This window comes from Musa acuminata, chromosome BXJ3-5 (assembly GCF_036884655.1).
Source record: "Musa acuminata AAA Group cultivar baxijiao chromosome BXJ3-5, Cavendish_Baxijiao_AAA, whole genome shotgun sequence".
In the NCBI taxonomy this organism is placed as follows: Eukaryota; Viridiplantae; Streptophyta; class Magnoliopsida; order Zingiberales; family Musaceae; genus Musa; species Musa acuminata.
In genome coordinates this window covers 27,058,745-27,084,261 of record NC_088353.1, presented here as the reverse complement: position 1 = coordinate 27,084,261, position 25,517 = coordinate 27,058,745, and the positions used below count along the sequence as shown (strand labels likewise).

The 25,517-nt window shown below is 36.9% G+C and overlaps 1 protein-coding gene across 1 annotated transcript; it reads right to left on the bottom strand.

The window, feature by feature from the left end:
• Positions 1–614: 614 nt before the first annotated feature.
• On the bottom strand, positions 615–20,521 carry LOC135638377 (uncharacterized). The gene is made up of 4 exons (XM_065151489.1): positions 20,507–20,521; positions 3,794–3,900; positions 1,062–1,146; positions 615–921 (listed from the first exon to the last, which is right to left on the bottom strand). Exons 1-4 carry the CDS (start codon positions 20,519–20,521, stop codon positions 823–825), a joined length of 306 nt encoding a protein of 101 aa, XP_065007561.1. The 3' UTR covers positions 615–822.
• Positions 20,522–25,517: the final 4,996 nt, after the last annotated feature.

Sequence of the window (25,517 nt, the reverse complement as noted above, 5' to 3'; positions counted from 1 at the left end):
TTGCTCAAAGATATAAACAATTGATTAAAAAGCCGAAGAACAAGAAAACATGATCAAGAAAAACAAATCAAAGGAAAATTGAACTCTCAATGAGATACCCAAAGCCTTCCACAAATGACAAGCCCCAAAAGAGGATTTTCTCTTCAGCACAGAACCCATTCGACAACTTAGTTTCCGCTCTTGCCGAAGCTCTCACTCAGAAGAAGACACACAACCCAACTGCAAATCCCCCATCCACACAAGATTATCAATGCAAATTAATGAATGAACAAACGACTTCAAGCATGAGCATGAGACCAACCTGTACCTATGTATAAAAGGTCTAACCCAAGCAAATTACCATAATAATGATGCCTAAATTCACTTATGCAATACTCATTCATCAACATCCATATTTACTATACATCAAGTAAATACTTGTTCAAGGATGCAATCCCGTAAAAGGTTCCACCTTGATCGGTAGAACTAAAGAGATTAAAGCTGTATATTGTAAAGGATATGTTATAGGTGATCCATGACATTTTCACCTAATAATAAAAGCATGAACATGGTTGCTTTCCCTTTTACATAAGGGAGTGACAGAGAGATGTATCATGATCAATCACATGAAGGAGTGCTCCACCAAAGCCACAAAAGCCAACTAAATTGTTTCAGAAATTAGCAGATATGATCATCAGTATTTAGCTTAGATGACAACTCCCCGACATTGAAGTCGGGCATCACATAGATAATACTGGAGATAAAAATGACAAATGTTTAGGTAAAAAGAAAGAAAAATTAAACAATCAAACAACCAAGATAGACTCCGTATCAAATTAGCCATCAATCTCCAAGAACATTTCGCTTCTTGGCAGTGTTCATATACGGCCTTATGACCCATTCGTTCTGGGCTTCACTTTGATCAACTGTCCCTAGCTTGATCTGGCACCAAAGTGAAGATAAGAACATGCAAGTATCATCAGATAAGAGATACACACATACATATATCCATGCTATGCTTAGAAGACTTGTACTTCATTAGAACTCGAACAAAGTTGAGTAAAAAAGGACTGTATGATCACCTGATAAAGCCTTAATTCAAACCGAGGACCAACCTCCTTTAGCTCAACAGACTTAGGACCACCACGTTTTTCATATACATGATGCCTAGGTCAAATAACACAAGAAAATAAAATGTCAACATAAAGTGCATGCTGATAAAATCGTGATCAAATAAATGTGAAGATTTTGTTATGACGGTATACTCCCAACTCCATCAGAGCACAGTGTAAGTTATCCACCAAAAATGTGTTTCAAGTAGAGGTCAAATAATTAGTTGGGATGTCTGTTCATGGCAAGCAATAGATACCTACAACATCTAATGATCAAAAAAATAAATATTGCAAAATCCTCATTTCCTTTTAGGAGTGAACTAAAGTCACAATTAGCAAAAGCAAGCCAATATTGCAGATAAATCCTTCAATCCAAAGCTCAATTCTGGATGTTGGTTACCAAGATGTTGATGCTGAAATGTAGTAGTTCTGTGTGGTAGATCTGAAATGTAGTGTATAACGAGAAGAGGTGGGATATTAGACCATAAGTGGCAGTGAAGCATTGACAGCCATAGAATTACAAGAGACAGATTTTAGATTTTAGACACATTGTAGATCATGGCGCCAATCATGGTTCATCTTACCGATCTGTACCGATGTACCAACCAACCATCAGTATGGTACATACAAACCATATCGATGTACCAACACACGATACGATGGGACATACTGGCAAACTAATACATAACACCCTTACTGGTCCCCTATCGGACCAGTACAAACCGCTCGTATCGAGAAATATGTCATAGTATGGCAAAAGTTGACGCCAATAATTTATGGCTAATGAGAACATAGTTTTCATTTATCATCAAGGATAAGAAGTCACGAGGCTTTCAGAAGGAGGATTATGGAATAAATACAAATTTATCACGAGAATTTGAGGAAGCTATAATTTACATGCATGTCCACATCTAATTCAGCTCCTAGAATCACTAACTTGGGTGTACCAAGGAAGAAAAGACAACTAGTCATGGGCACAGAGGAGAAAATATCTATAGAACCATGATATAATAATAATCACAAAAATTCAAGACAAAATTAACTACTAATAATATATTATGATCATTTTACAAAGGGAATCCAATAATAGTGAGATATTCTGCCATATCATATACAAGGAAACTATGGCCTTCACCTCATCTTTTTTAGGTTAACATTGTTCCAATTCCATGTTATTTTGGTGTGCATTTGTATTGTTTTCTATTTTGATGTTTAATCAGAATCATGTTGACATGGATGAGTTAATTGTTATCACTTGCCAGAATATCAGTAACCTTGTTTAAATAAGAATATAAGTTAGTCGTTATCATTTACAATAATATTCTATTTTGATGTTAAATCAGAATCATGTTGGTTAAATAGAGTGTCAGTTAAATAGGATAATTGAATTTAGAAATAACATGAAATTATTATATTTGATCCAAAGCCACTTGCAAACCAAAACTTGATCCAGCTTTCCGCATTAGTCTTTGAAAAGCCTGTACTGAATCAAAAAGACCACTTTTTTATATGTGTTTCCACCTTTTATTCCTACGGAAGAAGTTATATGCTAAAACACAATTATTATGATATGGACTACCATTTAAATTTGTATCGGCCATTATCCAATTTGATGTAAAATTGAACACCACATATTATTCACGAACATGCATGAATTTGATCCATATCAAATTAAGAAATAAAAAAGAAAAAGAAATTTTTTTTTTTATTGTTGGAAATTAGCAGTCAAAGCACAACCAATGGATAAAAGTTGGGTGAATACAGAACACCAGAAACTGATTAAAATGAATGAAAAGAGAAAAAGTAAAAAATTATCTAAAATCCTTGTGAACTTTAACAACTCCTTTTACTGCCTAAAGGTCCCACTAATATCATCCAGTTCATCCTTGTGTTTGATCCCAAAATATATAAAAAAAAAGAGCTCATTCTTTAAGCTAATTTATCATGAATTAAGATGCTGATTCTTACAAAGACAAAATGATCTAGTCTCCTTCGACTACTTATCATGCTTACCCTAGTAATCAAGACAAACCTCACTAAGCAACTAAAAGATTCTAAAGAGGTAAAATCAATAAGAACAAACATGTACCAATAGAAACTCTAAATCAATCCTTATCTACACTTTTACTCCATTAAGACTGCATTTAGAGTGTCTCAATATTATATCATAAATATGAAAACAAAAATCACCACATATATCCAGCAATTGTAATCAGAAAGTCTGTACCCCTATCTGCAAACTGAGAGATTAAAAATCTACTCTAGATCCACATGGAACATAGTGAGATAAACAGTGTTGTTCTGTCAAAAGTGGGGTCAGATTTATGACCCATATATTGCCCTTCAGCAGGATATACAGTTTACTCGTCTTTTGCTGTACCACCCGAATAAGTACTGTATGTACTAGTTTGTCAGGCAATCAAGAAGATCGCCTGAGTCCCCATCAGCACGCCCTGGCACACCATGTGTTGGTATGCCAGTATAGAGCAGGACATTCCGAACTGCCAACCGCACAGGAAGCCGAACCTTGCTTGAATGTATTTGATGTAATATCCATTTGAGCATTACATCAAATGCAGTTCTTAAAAAACATATGCCTAAACATCCAGGAGTCAGATAATGTGATAACATCATGTGTCTAAACATCCATGATCAGATAAATATCAAAATCTGTGACAAAGTATGAAAAGAAAGGCATCTACCTGAAGGAGATGTAATCAGACTGGTTGGCAAATGTGATTATGCGTTTGGAGTCAGGCTTAGGCAGTGGAAAGAGATGCTTAAGGATATTTGCAGTCCTTTGGCCAAGCTACAAGCAAATGTACAAATAAAGCGTCTTCAAGACAAACTCTTTTGAGATGTGCACACTAGCATTTTTTTCCTCCTTGAAGTATGCAAGCTAGCAAACTTTATCTCCCCCTTTGTCATTGTCAAAGAGAAGGGAAGAATATATTTTGTATTTCTTTTTTTCTTTATAATAATTTTCCAAGCATGACAAAGATTGTTAATCATTTTAGAGTATCATTTCATAAAATGATAATTGTTGACTTTCACATTATTTCATCAAAAAATCATAGTATTGCATGCATCATTCCAAATCATAAATATTTCAAAACATGAGTATTTCATGCATAATTTCATATCATCACTTGAAGAATATCAAGAAAAATTAATTGGGTGATGAGATAAATATTTCATGAATACAAGGAATTGTTCATAAAAATCATATTATAAAAGATAAATATCAAAGATTATGAAGGATTAAGTCATGAATACTAAATGACATGATTTATCTTGATAAATCTCTCTTTTAGTAAATAACAAAACAAGATCTTGATTTATAAAAAAAATTTAAGTATCAATATCGAGAATTCAAGATCATGATATAGATAAAGACATTCCTATAGTAAAAAGGTGTCATGAGAGAACTCATAAACGATTTTGATTCATGTATAACATCTCTTAATTCATTATAAATCATAAAAATTATAATTCCGAAAAATTATGATTCATTTGGATAGTAGACAGCAAAAAGAAACATCGAGGATAAAAGATCTCGATTTATATAGGGTAAATCTCAAGTTATAAATCTCAAAAAATCAAAATAAAGCTCATTCAAATCGTCAAATCAAAATCATTTTTAAGAGATTCATAAAAGCATAATATACATGGATTCATTAATCTTTTATCAAAAAATCAATAGAGATGGAAAATGTAAGCCCCCATTTTATATGTGTTTCATTTTAAGTGATTAATTTCATATAAGTATGCTCAAGTTTTTCGTATGAAAACCATACATCATAGTTTAAAATCGAGAGAGCAAATATCATCATAGAAATCATTAAGATCAATAAACCATAATTTACCCAAAAATCATCATTACTTCAAATCATCATGCATGATTTAAATATAAAATCGTCAAGCATGACACTTACATTATTTCATATAAGTATAACTTTTTCATTTATTCCAAATCAAAAAATGCATCATTTTTAAAACTAAAAAAATAACTTTCATTACGCTACAAACCGATAAGCCATAAATCATAAAAATCATCATGCATAATTTTGAAATTTAAATTTATTAAGCATGATCATTATGCATAAAATAAAATCTCAATTATGCTATCAAAACATTTAATATTTTCATTACATCATTAAACATGTAATTTTCATAATCATTTTCAAGATTAGCTAGAAAAAGAAAAGCATGATCCCCTTTTATTTATTTATTTTTTAAATTTTATATACTAATTTAAAAATAACATATAAATGCATCAAGTAATTTCAAAATAAATTAAGGGGGTTACGGGTGAGTCATTTACCTCATCGTCGAGAGCAATTAAGGCGAAATTCGTTGTTTCGTCTTCATCGGTTTGCTCCTCGTTATCGGATGAGCTCGATTCATCCCAAGCCACCTTGAGTGCTCTTTTCTTCTTTAACAACTTCTTTTTAAATTCATTTTTATTCTTTAATTCTTGTTTAATGAACTTTTCAAATTTTATAGTGAGAAGTTCAAGTTCATCATCACTTGATCTTTCGCTCAAGTGGTCATCATTTGTTCTAAGTGTCAAATCCTTCCTATTCTTTGGAAGGTTGTTCTTGAGTTCTTCATGTGCATTGCACGTCATTTCGTAAGTCATCAAAGACCCTATAAGTTCTTCAATTGGAAAATGGTTCAAACCTTTTGATTCTTGTATTGCTATTACTTTCAAATCCTAATTTTTAGAAAGAGATTATAAAATTTTATTAACAAGTTCAAGATTCGAAAAACATTTGTCAAGTGCTTTTAGACTATTGATGACATCCATAAAATAAGTGTACATGTCTCCAATAGTCTCGCTTGGCTTCATTCGAAAAAGTTCAAAAATCATGCATCAAAAGATTTATCTTAGAATATTTTACTCTACCAGTGCCTTCGTGTGTGATTTCAAGAGTGTGTCAAATATCAAAAGTCGTTTCGCAAGTAGAAACTCAATTAAATTCATTTTTGACTCAAGCGCAAAATAGAGCATTCATAGCTCTAGCATTTAAAGAAAAAACCTTCTTCTCCAAATTATTCCAATGGTTCATTGGAAGAGAAGACCTTTGAAAATTGCTTTCGACAATATTTCATAAATTCAAATCCAAAGAAAGTAAAAAAACTCTCATCCGAGTTTTCCAATAAGTGTAGTCCGTCCCATTGAACATAGAAGGACGAACGATGGAAAAGCCCTCTTGAAAACCTAAAAGAGTCAATTCTCTTGGATGTTAAACCAAATGAGAAATGAACGTGATTCTGATATTGACTGTTAGGAACAAGTCGGCACTAAGAGGGAGGGGTGAATTAGTGCAACGGTAAAAATGTCAAGTTCCGATGAGCTTCTTTGGCAAGCTCCTAGACTTCTCAGTCAATTCCGACAAAACTTTCGACAAATGTCCGGACTTCCGACCAAATATCAAACTCCCAACGAAATCTCGTTCTTGACTCCGGGACTTCATTTTGCTTTATGCCTTACTATCGTAGTTAATCCTGCACACATAAATCCCACATCGACCTAGACAATTATTACTAAGCTAATCAAATATTATCCAACATGTCATTGGTTCATCGACGCTTCGTCCTATTCTTTGGCACATCGTCCTCTCTTGCAGCCTATTGCCCAATCGGCTAGTTGACCTCCACAACTCTGATTTCCTTAGTGCAATATCTGCTCTTCTTGGCCCAATGCCCGAACTTATGGCCTGAAGCCCTTTGTCGATACGTCGACCGATCCTTCGGCGTGACGTCCAATCTTCTGACATGTTTTTCTCTGGCCCAACATGATTCTTCCTGCTTTAATTGTCTCTCCCTAATTAAAGTTTCCTACATCACTCAAAATGCAAATCAAATCATAAACTCTATCAATTGGTTTCATCATCAAAATCTGAGATTCAACATATGGAAGAGGAATCGGGAGTGGATGTAGCTAACGATGACCGAACTACTATAAAACTTGGTCTGCTTTTACTTTAAGCTCTTTATTTTCATTACAAACTACTTTATTTACTTATTTGCTACACTTTTGTATGCTTTTAAGTTAAATATTATCGAAACAATTTTATCATATGAAGATTTCTAACTCAACATAATTTTATCGCTACACTAATTCACCCCCCATCTTAGTGCCGACTCGATCCTAACAATTGATATCAAAGCCACATTTTTTCTCGTTTGCTTTAACAATGAAGAGAAATGGCTCTTTTCGACTTTCAAGAGGGTCACTCTATCATTCGTCCTCCTATGTTCAATAGGACGGACTACACTTATTGTAAAATTCGGATGAGAGTTTTCTTGCTTTCGTTAAATCTTAATTTATGGAATATTATTGAAAACGAATTTCAAAAGTATTCTCTTCCAATGAACGATTGAAATGATCTGGAGAAGAAAACTTTCTCTTTGAATGCCAAAGCTACGAATACTTTATTTTGTGCTTTGAATAAAAATGAATTCAATCAAGTTTCTATTTGTGAAACGGCTTATGAGATTTGGCACACACTTGAAATCACACAGAAGGCACTAGTAGAGTTAAAGATTTGAAGATTAATCTTTTGATGCATGATTTTGAGGTGTTTCGAATGAAGCCAAGTGAAACTATTGTTGACATGTACACCCGTTTTACGGATGTTATCAATAGTTTAAAAAGTCTTGGTAAATGTTTTTCTAACCTTGAACTTGTGGATAAAATTTTACGATATCTTCCTAAAAATTGGGATCCTAAAGTAATGACTATTCAAGAATCAAAGAACTTGAACCATTTTCCAATTGAAGAATTTATTGGGTCTTTGATGACCTATAAAATGACGTGTAATGCACATGAAGAACTTGAGAACAACCTTCCAAAGAATAGGAAGGATTTGACACTTAGAATTCAAGAAGACCACTTGAGCGAAAGCTCAAGTGATAATGACTTTGAACTCTTAATAATAAAACTTAAAAAGTTCATGAAACATAAAACAAATAATAAAAATAAACTTAAAAAGAAAAGGTTACCAAAGAACAAGAAAGCACTCAAGACAGCTTGAGATGAATCGAGCTCATCCGAAGACGAGAAGCAAACCAACAAAGACAAGGTGGCGAACTACGCCTTAATTACTTTCGACGACTAGATAACTAAAACCTCCTTAGTTTACTATGAAATTACTTGATGCATTTCATAAGTTATTTTTAAATTAGTATATAAATATAAAAAAAATACATAAAAGAGGATCATGCTTTTCTTTCTAGTGTTTTTAAAAAATTAAAAAATTGATCATAACAATTGCATCTCTTTCAGATAAAGGAACAAAATATTAAATTTAAATCCAATGCTTGTACACCTAATAAGATTAATGCTATATATGTTTTTAAGAAGCAATGTGTATCTTGATGATTTCCGTATTGCTTTTTGATTTTGATTGAAGATGCTTTATGTTCAATGAAACCATGCTTGATGATTTAATGATGTAATAATGTAATGATGATTTGAAGTAATGATGATTTGAAATCATGCTTAATGAGCTTATATTTCGAAATTATGCATGATAATTTTTGTGATTTATGGCTTATTGATATTTATCATAATGAAAGTTACTTTTTCAATTTTAAACAATAATACATATTTTCATTTGGCATAAAAGATAAAAGTATGCTTGTATGAAATCAAACCACTTAAATTGAAACAAAAAAGAAAGAATGCATGTTTCTTGAAAATATCTCTAAAGTTTTTCAATTTTTTTTCAACAAGTGATTCTTAGTGATGAATCTATTTTATGAATTAAGAAAAGTGATTTTGATGATAAGTAATGATTTGATGATTTGAATTTGAATGAGTCTTATGTATAACATGATCTTAAATTCTAGGAACTATAACTTGAAACTTTTTGATATATGAATCATGATCTTGACAACTTGAGAATTCTTATGCATAAATCGAGATCATTTATTATTTATTCTCCTACAATTCTTTTGTTGTTTACTAAAGAGAATATCCTTCTTAGAATTCATGACTTAAAATTTCTTTTGAAGATATTTTACTATTTGATCGCTTATGATTTCCTTTTGATTATTTAAGAGGAGATTTGTCAAAATGAATCATGTCTTTTGGTATTCATATGATCTTTGATATTATCTTTCATGACATGATATGTAATTTCTTTGTATTTGTGGCTGTACACCTTATGTTATAAGTAGAGCATTGATGTAAAAAAAAAAAGAGGGTACCATTGTATTCTTCCACTCTATTTCTTCCTTGTTTACAATGACAAAGGGGAGAAAGAAAATTGCTAGCATATCAAGAGAACCAAATGTTAAATTTAGGCAAACAAAAGTACTAGCTTGAATGTTAAATCTCCCAAATGCATAAACTCTTCTTATACATTTTTCGGATCATGAACTTGATCTCTTGATTTTTATGACTTGAGTTTTTTTTTAAATCAATATCATTTCCTATCATTCCTTCTACTTATAAAAGAAGAAATTTGTCAAAAATGATATATGGTCTTTTGGTATTCATGACTTTATCTTGTATTTTTTATGATTGAAATATTGATATAAATTTATCCTTGTTATTTATCTTTGTCATGATATGAAAATTGATGTAAAGGGAAAAGAATTACAAAATTATATTCTTCCCTTCTTTTTGACAATGAAAAAGGGAGAGATAAAATTGCTAACTTGTATGTTCGAAAATATTATAAAATTTGCTAGCTTGCATATTCGGAAATGATGTAAACCTTACTAAATTTGCTAGCTTACACATTGCAAAAGGAAGTAAAACTTACTAAATTGCACATCGCAAAGAAAAGCAAACTTGCTAGCTTGTTCATCTGAAAAGAGAAGCAAAGTTTACTAGCTTGAACATTTCAAGAAGATGCAAAAACATGCTATCTTGCACCTCTCAAAAGAGAAGAAAAAACTCACTAGCTTGCATATTCTAAAGTGATGAAAAATATACTAAATGGCTAAGCTTTCATATCTCTAAAACTTGATAGGTGCACTTCTCTTTTTTGTTGATGACAAAGGAGGAGAACATACGATGATATGATGATCATACATGGTAGGATGTAATATACTTTGATATTTTGATACCATGATGATTTGAAATATTTATGATGATTCATGCGAAACTTATGATAATGATGCATGCAATGTAATGATATACATATAATGTGTTACATATGATCATATTATAATTGCTAGCTTGAATTCAAGGTTCTATCAATATGGCATATTGATAGGGGGAGTTAAGGTTAACTCCGTCATCAATTGGTTATCATTATCAAAAAGGGGGAGATTGTTGAATCTCAGATTTTGATGATGAAACTAATTAATAATATTATGATCTAATCTATATTTTTGACTAACGCATGACTAGCTTCGATCAGGAAAGACAATTAAAACAAGAAGAATCAATGTTGGGCTAGAGAGGAACATGTCAGAAGATTGGACGTCGAGCTGGAGGATCGATTGACGTGTTAATCGAAGGCTTCATTCATACCATGATTTCAGGCATCCGGCCTAAAAGAGCGGACATTACACCAAGGAGATCGGAGTTGTGGAAGTCAACATATCGATTGGGCAAAAAGCCACCAAAGATGATGATGCACTAAAGAATCGGACGAAGCGCCGATGAACCAATGACATGTCAGACAACATGTGGTTAATGCTTTGTAATAACTATCTAGATGGAAGTAGTATTAGTTCTAATTGAGTTGGTTTAGAATATAATTAGGCCAACTCAATTAGGGGTCAACTGGGCCCGAATTGGTGATATTTTGGGCCAAGAGAAAGGCTCATTCAGTGTCCCAAAAGTTGGGTCAAGCGGTAGCATCGCCAAAGGCTCAATCTTTAAGACATGATCTTCGAGACTTTTAGGTGGTGGTACCACCAGACTGGGCAGTGGTACCACCTAGTGTCAGTGCTACAGGTGGTGGTACCGCTAGTACCCCGAAAATTGGGGATGAGACACTTTTAGGCTCCAAGTTTGAATCCATTTGGGGCCTATAAATATCCCTCTCATCCCTGCTCAGAATACACAAGAACTGAGAGCAAAAAGAAAGAAAAACGATGTTGTCATCTTATAAGAACTCCTCTCAAGCTCTAAGTGTTGGTGAAGTTTAAGATAGGAGGTAGTGGAGGTATAAAAGTTCTCTCTTGAACCTATCAAAAGGAGAATCGAGTCGTAAGGGTAGTTAGTCTTTGTCCATTGAAGGAAGACCATTAGTGGATGTTAGTGGCCTCGACGGAAGAGGAATCGGGAGTGGATATAAGTCACGATGACCGAACCACTATAAAACTCGATATGCTTTTACTTTAAGCTCATTGCAAACTACTGTATGCTTTTAAGTTAAACATTATCGAAACGATTTTATCGTATGAAGATTTCCGACTAAACGTAATTTTACTACTCCACTAGTTCACCACCCCATCCCCTCACCCCACGCACCACCCACCCCGCCCCCGCCCCCCCACCCCCCCCCCCCCCCCGAAAACCGGGGATGAGATATTTTTAGGCTCCAAGTTTATATCAACTTGAGGTCTATAAATACCCGTCTCATCCCTGGTTAAACAACACAAGAATTGAGAGTAAAAAAGAAAGGAATGCTATTGTAATCTTATGTGAACTCCTCTCCTTCTTCTAAGTGTTAGAATAGTTTGAGAGAAGAGTAAGGAGGGGTGTAAGGGTTATCTCCTAAACCCAGTAAAAGGAGAAAGAGGGTTGTAAAAGATAGTTAGTCTTCGCCTATTGAAGGAAGACCGATAGTGGATGTTGTTGGCCTTGACAGAAAGGAATCGGTGGAGTAGATATAGGTCACAACGACCGAACCACTATAAAAATCTAGTTTGCGTTTCTTTTGAACAATTTACTTTAACTACAAACCACTTTACTTGCTTACTACTATTTAATACATTTACAAATATGCTTTCAAGTCAAGCATATTTTCGGGATCGATTTTCAATGTATGAAAGAATTTTTAGAACCGATGTGATTTTACCGCTGCACTAATTCACCCCCCCTCTTAGTGCCGACTCGTTCCTAACAGTTGGTATCAGAGCCTCATAATTTCTTATTTGGTTTAACACCCAAGAGAAATAGCTCTTTTCGGCTTTCAAGAGGGTCACTCTCTCATTCGTCCTCACATGTTTAATGGGACGGACTACATATATTGGAAAACTCGAATGAGAGTTTTCTTACTTTCTTTGTATTTAAAATTATGGAACATTATGGAAAGAGGATTTCAAAAGTCTTCTACTCCAATGAATGAATGGAATGATTTGGAGAAGAAAACCTTTTCTTTAAATGCTAGAGCTATGAATGCTCTATTTTGTGCCTTAGACAAAAATGAATTCAATCGGGTTTCTACTTGCAAAATAGCTTTTGATATTTGGCACATTCTTAAAATTGTTGAATCTCGGATTTTGATAATGAAACCAATTGATAGTATTTATGATTTGATTTGTGTTTTGAGTGACGTAGGATGCTTCGATCGGGGAAAGACAACTAAAGCAGGAAGAATCATGCTGGACCGAAGAAAAACATGTTAGAAGATTTGACATCGCGTGTTAGAACCCTTGTAGATTCTAAACTTGAGGTTGATCTCTTTAGGGGATCGGCCTCCTTAGAACTCTATAGGGGTTCCTCCCTCCAAGTTGCTGCTCAAAGGCTGTAGAAAAGATTCATCTATTGCTTATGAAAAGAGGTGGAATACATTACTATTTATAGGGCTTTTAAACCCTAACTCCTAATAGGACTCTTACTTAAGACTCCTACTTCTAACCAACTCCTAATAGGACTCCTACTCAATACTTCTATTCTTTTACAACTCCTTATTCTTCTCTAAGAAATAACCTCCTAACCCTAGCCGGCCTCTTCACCTCTTTAATAAGGGTCGATATAGGTAGGTTTTACATGAATGTCCCTCTCAATTAGGACTCTCCTAGCTAAAGTCCTAACAGACCCGCCCTCTTCAAATCAGCCTTGTCCTCGAGGCTGATGATTCATGAATTTTGAGAATTTGATCTTCATAGTTCTCCTAAGTGCCATCTTCTGTTAGTAGGTTTGCCCACTGTATTAGCAATTCAGTAGTGGATCGTCGTCGTCGAGTCACGATCCGTCGATCAATAATGGCACTTGGCTGAGTCTGAAGTTCTCCTTGGGTAGTCATATTTGGTGGGTGGCTTTGGGCTGTCTCCAAGCACCTATTTACAACTTCCGTCTGGCCGTCGATTTGTGGGTGATATGTTGTACTCCTTTTCAATTTAGTACCCTACATATGGAATAACTTTGTCCAAAATCTGCTCGTGAAGATATAAGAAGAATTTATCATAAGCACAATGCGTCCCTTATAGTGTAATTCTTTTGAGTCCCAATTGTAATGAGCCATGGGGCTTGATGCTTCCTCCAATTTTTTTATAATATTACTAGTCTCTGAATCTTCCTGGCATTCCATCTTAATATCCTCAAGGAAGTCGCTGGTCAGAAGTGAAACGACCGAAATTTCAACTTGCTCGGGTAGTTGCGAAAGCGCATCTGTAAGAACATTCTCTTTCCCCTTTTTGTAAGTTATTTCATAATCAAATCCAAGAAGTTTTGTTATCCATTTTTGCCGCTCAAGGGATGATATCTTTCACTCCAAAAAGTACTTGAGGCTTTTATGGTCGGTTTTAATTTGAAATCGTCGACCAATCAAGTAGGGTCTCCACCTCGTTGCTTCGTGCACAATGGCGAGCATCTCCTTATCATATGTTGACTTATTATGATGGGAGGGAGATAATACCTTGCTAGTGTATGTGAGTGGTCGACCATGTTGCATGAGAATGGCTCCAATTCTGACTCCAGATGCGTCGGCCTCAATAATGAAGGGTCGGTTGAAATCTGGTAGTGTTAGCACCGGCGTCGTCGTCATGGCTGCCTTAAGTTTGTTGAAGGCTGTGGAGGCTCTGTCCGACCATTGGAAGACATCTTTTTTCAGTAAGGAAGTAAGTGGTGCACTGATCTCTCCATAGTTTTTCACGAACTTACAGTAGTAGCCTTTTAAACCCAGAAAGCCATGTAGCAATTTTATGTTCCTCGGGGTCAGCCAGTTTTGCATTGCTCCAATTTTGAAGGGGTCTACTACCACACCTTCTTCTGATATGATATGCCCAAGATATTCCACCTTCTTTTGAATAAAGCAAAAATTCATAGTGGTTGTTGTGTGTTCAAAAGGTAGTTTTCGGTATGTCTTCTTTGCATACTCGTATTTGATGATACCCGGATCGAAGGTCCAGCTTTGTGAAGATTTGTGCTCCCTTTCATCTAGCAACTCATCTACTACTGGTATAGGGTATTTATCCTTGATGGTTATGCCATTGAGAGCTCGGTAATCAACACAAAATCACCATATTCCGTCCTTTCGTATGCGGAGCACCGGTGAAGAGTAGGGGCTGCAACATAGCCAAATAACTCCTGTTTCGAGCATCTCTTTTACAATCCTTTCTATTTCATCCTTTTGGAGATATGGATACTGATATGGCTGAGCATTTGCTAGAGATTTGCCTGGAAGAATCGTTATACAATGATCATGCCGACAGGTAAGAGGTAGGTTGCGCGGTTAGTCAAATATATCTGAAAATTCAACAAGCAAAGGAAGTAGATTTAGATCTTCAAATTTTGTTGGCTCTCCCTTAGTTTGTTGCTTAAGTTGTACCAAAAAGCCGCTGCATACTTTATGCAAAACCTTCTCCATTTGTTATGTGCAAATCATTGTTACGTCGCCCCCATATTTCCTGTTCAGTATCACTTGTTTCTCCTTACTGTAAAATTTCATAATTAGTTGCATAAAATTCCAAAAAATATCACCTAATGTCATCAACCATTTAATTATGAGCATGGCCTCATGATTATCAAGAGGGAGAAGGAAGAAATATGCAATTATCTCTTGGTAAGGCCTCATGATCAGCAACAGTTTCACTTGCGGGCGCCTACGATCATACTTCAAAATCCAACCATCGGCGACCTTAACATCAAACCTGCTGCAATTCTTGATAGGTAAAGCTATCTAGACAGTAACCATACTGTTTAGAAAGTTATTAGTACTGCCCATGTCGATGAGAATAATGATCGGTTGTTGTTGGAGAAGGCCTCCAACTTTCATCGTTTGTAGGTTTGAGTAGCCGGCTAGTGCATGTACCGTAACTTCAGTCTGTTGTGGCTCTTTTTCTGCATCTTCTTTATGTTCAAGGCTCTCTTTTGGATGTTCAATGATCTCTTCTTCTATTGGTTCAATCATAAGAAGTCTCCCTTTACTACAGCGATAATCACGGCTCGTCACAATGCCAACATAACCCCTTCGTATATCGCTCCGGAAGCTCTTCTCTTGTTAACCTCTTTGGTGTAGGGACTCAGTTGATAGTAGGTGGGGCTGAAGGCTTCAATATTGCTGGTTGAGGAGCGACCCTAGTCCTCCGAGCTTCATGGTTCAGTTGCTCCTCCTGATGTCGTGCGAATGAGATGGCTGCCATAAGCGTGCATGGTTGTCATGCTTTAACTTCTCCTCGGATCTCCGGCTTCAAGCCCTCAACGAAGGTCCTCAATAGCTGTTTTTGAGACCAGTCATGAGTTTGATTAGATAACCTTTCAAACCTGGTTTGCTACTCTTGAATGGTGGAGGTTTATCGGATCTTTGCTAGTTGTTCGTCAATATTCTCGTAATCCGTTGGTCTGAAGCGGATCAGCAGTCCTTCTTTGAATTGTCGCCATGAAAGGACTCTATAAGTGTGTTCAAACTAGTCAAACCATTATATGGCATCCCCTTCAAGATGTATAGCTGCAATTTTCACCATAGATGTATCAGCGGTTTTGTGGTACCAAAAATATCGCTTCGCTCGTGAGATCCAACCAATCGGGTCTCCTTCTTCCCATCTAGGAAAATTTACCCTAATGCATGGATAGTTGGAGTCAGTCATAGAGCCTCCCCTCCCTTGGAACTCATCTCTTTGGGCCTGGTGCGATTGGGCAAAGCTCTCTCCTTGATATGATTTTTTCGAGCTTAGTGGTCGGCCCAATCTGAGTTCGGTACAGAGTTTCCGAATCTTATCCTCCATTCATGCCTCCAAGGCTTCGAATTTAGCATTGATTGCCTCCTTAGATGTCATAGTATATGCCTCGAAATCTGTGATATTAAGATCTCTCTTTTGTTGTCGGGTTAAAGGCATGTATTGGTTGAGAGAGGTGATGGTCGAAAGGGTTGGTAGATTGGTGGATGTAGGCTACGGTTTAGGCTTGTTTTGTGGCTATTTTGGGTACAGTTTGAGGGTGCAGTTTGGTGGAGTTTTAGGGCTGTAGATGAAAGTTTTGGATCTATGGTAGATGGTAGCAAAGGTTTGATAGAAATAAGTGGAAGTTGCAGTAAGTATGTGCTGTCTTTTAAGAGTAGAATTGTCGTCGAAGAAACAACGGTTTCTCGATGTAATTTCCACCAAAAACTTGAGAGAATTGAGGAGGAAATTGATAAAAAAATCATAGTTTATATGACAGCAAGGATATCTAATTTAATCAAGAAAATTTCGGCAGTATAATAGCAAGAAAATTGGTGCAAGTTGCGATTGCACAATTCTCGTCGAGAAATTTCAACGGGTTACGACGAAAATTTATAGCAACACAAAATCGTTTTTAGAGATGAATTTCTTAATAGATCAATCTTAGAGGGAAGCCAAGATAATCTATAAAGTGTATAAGAAATTTCATTCAAAAAAGATTATAAATAGATGGGTTAAGGCAACAATATACGACTGAAATTTTCTGCAGCACATATTTTTAAGTATAGCAGATTGGACGTAAAATATCAGTGGTTTATATTAAGAATTTTTTGATGAAACTAAAGGAAATTCCACTGTTAGGAAGTTGTTAGAACCCTTGCAGATTCTAAACTTGGGGTTGATCTCTTTAGGAGATCGGCCTCCTTGGAACTCTATAGGGGTTCCTCCCTCCAAGTTGCTGCTCAAAGGCTGCAAAAAATATTCATCTATTGCTTATGAAAAGAGGTGGAATACATGACTATTTATAGGGCTTCTAAACCCTAACTCCTAATAGGACTCTTACTTAAGACTCCTACTTCTAACCAACTCCTAATAGGACTCCTACTCAAGACTCCTACTTCTAACCAACTCCTAATAGGACTCCTACTCAAGACTCCTATTCCTTTACAACTCCTTATTCTTCTCTAAAAAATAATCTCCTAACCCTAGCCGGCCTCTTCACCTCTTTAATAGGGGTCGGCTTAGGTAGGTTTTACATGAATGTCCTTCTCAATTAGGACTCTCCTAGCTAGAGTCCTAACAGATCCGCCCTCTTCAAATCAGCCTTGTCCTCGAGGCTAACGATTCATGAATTTTGGAAATTTGATCTTCAAGTCATCATAGTTCTCCCAAGTGGCATCTTCTGTTAGTAGGTTTGCCTACTGTATTAGCAATTTCGTAGTGGATCGTTGTCGTCGAGTCACGATCCGTCGATCAATAATGGCACTTGGTTGAGTCTGAAGATCTCCTTGGGTAGTCATATTTGGTGGGTGGCTTTGGGCTATCTCCAAGCACCTATTTACAACTTCCGTCTGGCCGTTGGTTTGTAGGTGATATGTCATACTCCTTTTCAATTTAGTACCCTTATAGTGTAATTCTTTTGAGTCCCAATTGTAATGAGCCATGGGGCTTGGTGCTTCCTCCAATTTGTTTATAATCTTACTTGTCTCTGAATCTTCCTGGCATTTCATCTTAATATCCTCAAGGAAGTCGCTGGTCGGAAGTGAAACGGTCGAAACTTCAACTTACTCGGGTAGCTACGAAAGCGCATCTACAAGAACATTCTCTTTCCCCTTTTTGTATGTTATTTCATAATCAAATCCAAGAAGTTTTGTTGCTCAGGGGATGATATCTTTCGCTCCAAAAAGTACTTGAGGCTTTTATGGTCGGTTTTAATTTGAAATTGTCGACCAATCAAGTAGGGTCTCCACCTCGTTGCTGCGCGCACAATAACGAGCATCTCCTTATCATATGTTGACTTATTATGATGGGAGAGAGATAATGCCTTGGTAATGTTTGTGAGTGGTCGACCATGTTATATGAGAATGGCTCCAATTCCGACTCCAGATGCGTTGGCCTCAATAATGAAGGGTCGGTTGAAATCTGATAGTATTAGCACTGGCGTCATCGTTATGGCTGCCTTAAGTTTGTCGAAGGCAGCGGAGGCTCTGTCCAACCATTGGAAGACATCTTTTTTCAGTAAGAAAGTAAGTGGTGCATTGATCTTTCCATAGTTTTTTACGAACTTATGGTAGTAGTCTTTTAAACCCAGAAAGTCATGTAGCAATTTTATGTTCCTCGGGGTTGGCCAGTTTTGCATTGCTTCAATTTTGAAGGGTCCACCATCACACCTTCCTCTGATATGATATGCCTAAGATATTCTACCTTCTGTTGAAGAAAACAAAAATTTGTAGTGGTTATTGTTTGTTCAAAAGGTGGTTTTCGATATGTCTTCTTCGCACACTCATATTTGATGATACCCGGATCAAAGGTCCAGCTTTGTGAAGATTTATGCTCCCTTTCATCTAGCAATTCATCTGCTATTGGAATAAGGTATTTGTCCTTGATGGTTATGCCATTGAGAGCTCGGTAATCAACGCATATTCGCCATATTTCGTCCTTCTTGCGTACAAGTAGCACCGGTGAAGAGTAGAGGTTGCAACTTGGCCGACTAACTCCTGTTTCGAGCATCTCTTTTACAATACTTTCTATTTCATTCTTCTAGAGATGTAGATATTGATATGGCCGAGTATTTGCCGGAGGTTTGCCTGAAAGAATCATTATATAATGATCATGCCAACGGGTAAGAGGTAGGTTGTGCGGTTCGTCAAATATATCTGAAAATTCAACAAGCAAAGGAAGTAGGTTTGGATCTTCAAATTCTAATGGCTCTCCCTTAGTTTGCTGCTCAAGTTATACCAAAAATCTGCTGCATGCTTTATTCAAAACCTTCTCCATTTGTTGTGTGCAAATCGTCGTTACGTCGCCCCCACGTTTCCCGTTCAGTATCACATGTTTCTCCTTACTATAAAATTTCATAATTAGTTGCATAAAATTCCAAGAAATATCACCTAATGTCATCAACCATTTAATTATGAGCATGGCCTCATGATCATCAAGAGGGAGAAGGAAGAAATATGCAATTATCTCTTGGTAAGGCCTCATGATCAGCAACAATTTCACTTGCGGGCGCCTACGATCATACTTCAAAATCCATCCATCGGCGACCTTAACATCAAACCTGCCGTAATTCTCGATAGGTAAGGCCATCTGGATAGTAACCTTACTGTTTAGAAAGTTATTAGTACTGCCCGTGTCGATGAGAACAGTGATCGATTGTTGTTTGAGAAGGCCTCCAACTTTCATCGTTTGCGGGTTTGAGTAGCCAGCTATTGTATATACCGTAACTTCGGTCGGTTGTGGCTCTTCTTCTGCCTGTTCTTCTTCATGTTCAAGGCTCTCTTCTGGATGTTCAATGACCTCTTCTTCTATTGGTTCAATCATAAGAAGTCTCCCTTTACTACAGCGATGCTCACGGCTCCACGGCTCGTCACAATGCCAACATAACCCCTTCGCATATCACTCCCGAAGCTCTTCTCTTGTTAACCTCTTTGGTGTAGGGACTTGGTCGATAGTAGAGGGGGCTGAGGGCTTTAATATTGCTGGTTGAGAAGTGACCCTAGTCCTCCGAGCTTCATGGTTCAATTGATCCTTTTGATATCGTGCGAAAGAGATGGCTACCATAAGCATGTACGGTTGTCGTGCTTTAACTTCTCCTCGGATCTTCGGCTTCAAGCCCACAATGAAGGTCCTCAATAGCTATTTTTGAGACCAATCATGAGTTTGATTAGATAACCTTTCAAACCTGGTTTGGTACTCCTGAATGTGGAGGTTTGTCGGATATTTGCTAGTTGTCCGTCAATATTCTCGTAATCAGTTGGTCTGAAGCGAATCAGCAGTCATTCTTTGAATTGTCACCATGAAAGGACTCCATAAGTATGTTCAAACCAGTCAAACCACTGTTTAGCATCCCCTTCAAGATGTATAGCTGCAATTTTCAACATAGATGCATCCGCGGTTTTGTGGTGCCGAAAATATCGCTCCGTGCGCGAGATCTAACCAATCGGGTCTCCTTCCCATCTAGGGAAGTCCACTCTCATGCATGGATAGTTGGGGTTGGTCATAGAGCTTCTCCTCTCTTGGAAGTCATATCTTCGGGCTTGGTACGATTGGGCAAAGCTCTCTCCTTGATGTGATTTCTTCGGGCTTAGTGGTCGGCCCAATCTGAGTTCAGTAAAGAGCGTCCGAATCTTGTCCTCCATTTACGCCTTGAAGGCTTCAAATTTAGCATTGATTACCTTCTCAGATGCCATAGTATAAGCCGCCAAATCTGTGATGTTAAGATCTCTCTTTTGTTGTCAGGTTAAGGGCATGTATTGGTTGAGAGAGGTGATGGTCGAAAGGGTTGGTGGATTGGTGGATGTAGGCTACGTTTTAGGCTTATTTTGTGGCTATTTTGGGTGCAGTTTGAGGGTGTGGTTTGGTGGAGTTTTAGGGCTGTAGATGATAGTTTTGGATTTGTGGTAGATGGTAGCAAAGGTTTTATAGAAATCAGTGGAAGTTGCAGCAAGTATGTGCTATCTTGTAAGAGTAGAATTGTCGTCGAAGAAACAATGGTTTCTCGACATAATTTCCACCAAAAACTTGAGAGAATTAAGGAGGGAATTGATAGAAAAATCACAGTTTATATGACAGCAAGGATATATAATTTAATCAAGAAAATTTTGGCAGTATAACAGCAAAGAAATTGGTGCAAGTTGCGATTGCAGAATTCTCGTTGAAAAATTTCAGCGGGAAACGATGAAAATTTACAGCAACACAAAATCGTTTTTAGAGATGAATTTCTTAATAGATCAATCTTAGATGGAAGCCAAGATGATCTATGAAGTGTATAAGAAATTTCATTCAAAAAAGATTGCAAATAGATGGGTTAAGGCAACAATATGCGGCTGAAATTTTCTGCAGCACAGATTTTTAAGTATAGCAGATTGGACGTAAAAGATTAGTGGTTTATATTAAGAATTTTTTGATGAAACCAAAGGAAAATTTACTATTAGGAAGTATTAAAACTATCATAAAAATTTAATAGAGATTTGGATAAAAACAACGTAGTATCAAGATCAAACAAACAGTGTTATGCGGTTGAAATTTTTCAATGCAGATTTTCAAGTATAGCAGATTAGACATAAAATATCAATGGTTTATATTGAGAATTTTTTGACAAAACCAAAGGAAATCTGCTGTTAGGAAATGTCAAAGTTATCATAAAAATTTCGTAGAGATTTGGATAGAAAAAACATAGTAACAAGCTCAAACAGACGGTGCTATATGGTTGGAATTCTGCAATGTATCTTTCGTCGTAGAGATGAAAACTTTATGACGAAAAATTTATGCAGCAATATAGGAATAACTTTTTTGGGATTTTCAAATAAGGATAACTAAATTGCAGCAGTAGTAAGATAGAAAACCAGAACCTGTTGAAATTCACGGGGAGATCAAAGGATGATCCGTGGTGGTAGAGATGACGGCGGAATTTGGCAATGATCTTTTAAGCAATTGTGGGAATTGCTTTGGCCGGTTGTGGAGGGTTGATGGATGGCTGTGGAAGGGCAGCGATATGCCAAGAACGCTGCTCTGATACCAGCTGATAGAACCCTTACAGATTCTAAACTTGGGGTTGATCTCTTTAGGGGATCGGCCTCCTTGGAACTCTATAGGGGTTCCTCCCTCCAAGTTGCTACTCAAAGGTTGCAGAAAAGATTCATCTATTGCTTATGAAAAGAGGTGGAATACATGACTATTTATAGGGCTTCTAAACCCTAACTCCTAATAGGACTCTTACTTAAGACTCCTACTTCTAACCAACTCCTAATATGACTCCTACTTCTAACCAACTCCTAATAGGACTCCTACTCAAGACTCCTATTCCTTTACAACTCCTTATTCTTCTCTAAGAAATAACCTCCTAACCCTAGCTGGCCTCTTCACCTCTTTAATAGGGGTCGGCTTAGGTAGGTTTTACATGAATGTCCCTCTCAATTAGGACTCTCCTAGCTAGAGTCGTAACAGAAGTGTCAAAGCTATCATAAAAATTTTGTAGAGATTTGGATAGAAACAACATAGTATCAAGATCAAACAAACAATACTATGTGGCTGAAATTTTATAGTACAGATTTTCAAGTATAGCAGATTAGACATAAAATATCAATGGTTTATATTGAGAATTTTTTACAAAACCAAAGGAAATCTGCTGTTAGAAAATGTCAAAGATGTCATAAAAATTTCGTAGAGATTTGGATAGAAAAAACACAGTAGCAAAATCAAACAGACGGTGCTATACGGTTGTAATTCTACAATGTATCTTTCATCGTAGAGATGAAAACTTTATGACGAAAAGTTTATGCAGCAATATAGGAATAATTTTTTTAGGATTTTCAAATAAGGATAACTAAATTGTAGCAGCAGTAAGGTAGAAAACCAGAACCTATTGCAATTCACGGGGAGATCAAAGGATAATCCGTGGTGGTGGAGATGACGGCGGAATTTGGCAACGATCTCTTGAGCAATTGTGGGAAATGCTTTGGGAGGTTGTGGAGGGTTGATGGATGGCTGTGGAAGGGTAGCGAGATACCAAGAACGTTGCTCTGATACCAGGTGTTAGAACCCTTGCAGATTCTAAACTTGGGGTTGATCTCTTTAGGGGATCGGCCTCCTTGGAACTCTATAGGGGTTCCTCCCTCCAAGTTGCTACTCAAAGGCTGTAGAAAAGATTCATCTATTGCTTATGAAAAGAGGTGGAATACATGACTATTTATAGGGCTTTTAAACCCTAACTCCTAATAGGACTCTTACTTAAGACTCCTACTTCTAACCAACTCATAATATGACTCCTACTCAAGACTCCTATTCCTTTACAACTCATTATTCTTCTCTAAGAAATAACCTCCTAACCCTAGCTGGCCTCTTCACCTCTTTAATAGGGGTCGGCTTAGGTAGGTTTTACATGAATGTCCCTCTCAATTAGGACTCTCCTAGCTATAGTCCTAACATCGCGCCGAAGGATCAGTCGACGTATCGACAGAAGGCTTCGGGCCATGAGTTCGGGCATTGGGCCAAGAAGAGCAGATATTGCGCCAAGGAAATCGGAGTTACGGAGGTCAATTGGCCGATTGAGCAATAGGCCGCAAGAGAGGACGATACGTCGAACAATCAGACGAGGCATCGATGAACCAATGATATGTTGGACAATATCTAATTAGCTTAGTATTAATTGTCTAGATCAAAGTAGATTTGTAAATATGTAGGATTAACTATGATAACAAGGCATAAAGCAAAATGAAATCCCAGAGTCAAGAACGTGATTTCGTTGGGAGTTCGAGAGTTCGTCGGAAGTCTGGATGTTCGTTAGAAGATCTACCGAAATTGATTAAGAAGTCCAGGAGCTTACTAAAGAAGCTTGTTAGAACTCGCTAAAAAGATCGTTATGAAGTCCAACAGCTTGTCGGGAGTCCACTGGAATATTGCCGAGAGATCGTTGGAAATTCGTCGGAAGCTCGCTAGAAGAAACCTAGACTTACAAACTTGTTAATCTTAGTAAATATCTTAGATTTTGTAGTTAACACATAATTGGGATTAGAATTGGGCCAACCCAATTAAGGGCTAGTTGGGCCCATGTATGGACTATGTTGTGTCCAATGAAAGGCCCAAACAATGACCCAACAGGTAGCACCATCATGGCACAATCTCCGAGACTATGTCAGGCAGTGGTACCGCTAGTCTGGGTGGTGGTATCGTCCAGTGGCAGTGTCAGGCGGTGATACTACCAGTCTAGGCGATGGTACCACCCAGTGTCAGTGCTGTAGGCGGTGGTACCGCTAGGACCTCGAAAACCGAGGATGAGATATTTTTAGACTCCAAGTTTGAATCAACTTGAGACTTATAAATACTCCTCTTATCCATGATTAAACAACATAAGAATTGAGAGTAAAAAAGAAAGAAACGCTGTTGTAATCTTGTATGAACTCCTCTCCTTCTAAGTGTTAGAATAGTTTAAGAGAGGAGTAAGTGGGGGTGTAAGAGTTATCTCCTAAACCCGTTAAAAGTTGAAATAGAACTGTAAAAGGTGGTTGGTCTTCGCCTATTTAAGGAAGATTGATAGTGGATGCCGGTGGCCTCGATGGAAGAGGAATCGATGGAGTGGATATAGGTCATGACGATCGAACCACTATAAAAATCTGGTTTGCATATCTTTTGAGCAATTTACTTTAACTGCAAATCACTTTACTTGCTTACTGCTATTCAATACATTTACAAATACACTTTAAAGTTAAGCATATTTCTGGGATCGATTTTCAACGTACGAAAGAATTTTCAGAACCGACGTGATTTTATCATTGCACTAATTCACCCTCCCCCTCTTAGTACCGACTCATTCTTAACAATAGTCATTGCGTAGCCACTAAGTGGGCTGCATTGGCAACTTGCATGTCTGCGACCGACCTGTTGTCACTGCGTGCTCAACACAATGCAACCATGAGCTGCGCGACGTAGCTCGCCGCCGACACCATTTGTGGATCGTTGTTCATAACTGTGCTACAACCGACGTTGTCATGCCACTACTGCACGTGCAGAGGCACTTGTGACCAAATCCTATGATCGTAGGTAGCAACAACGATGCCGACATAGCAATAATGCCACTTAAGGTACTCGTTGTCCATAGTGGAAATCATTGCACAACAATGTCGACGTAGCACTTTCGCTGCTTGGGTTGTTGCAAACAATAGTTATTGTTACATGCAGCAACGCTTCCATCTACATAGCTATTGCTCGTGATAGGGTTGGCAGCCAACGGAGGCTACCACCCTAACCGTGCTCTAGTTGATTGCAAGTTGCCATGGTGAGAACAACCTCTCAAGATGTGGTTCACCCGTAAGCGAAGAGCATAAAGGAATAAATTTAGATTTCAACAAGACGGAGAGATAGGATAGGAAAGTAGATTGATAATATAAATGGATTACTCAAACATCTTTTCGCAAGTAAGGGGATACTAATAAATAAATCTTAATATAAAATAGATCTAATATACTTTTATGATCTAAGGTATTTGATTTCAAAATATGATTCTGATACTATTGTAAGCATAAAAACTATAATTATGTCATTATATGAAAAAACTTTAATATTAAAAATTATGATCAAATAATGATAAAATAAGGATTATGATTGCATATCTTTTTATGCTATTTAGAAAATTATTATCTGTAAACACACATGATCCAAGAAAAATAGCAATACCAATTTATAAGGAGA

Bases quoted from the DNA above. Each gene is read 5' to 3' on its own strand.
- LOC135638377 (XM_065151489.1), bottom strand. The intron at 1,147-3,793 runs GTAGATGCCTTT...TATTTGACCTAG, and splicing joins TCTGATTACATCTCCTTCAG to GCATCATGTATATGAAAAAC. The intron at 922-1,061 runs GTGATCATACAG...CTTTGGTGCCAG, and splicing joins TTGAATTAAGGCTTTATCAG to ATCAAGCTAGGGACAGTTGA.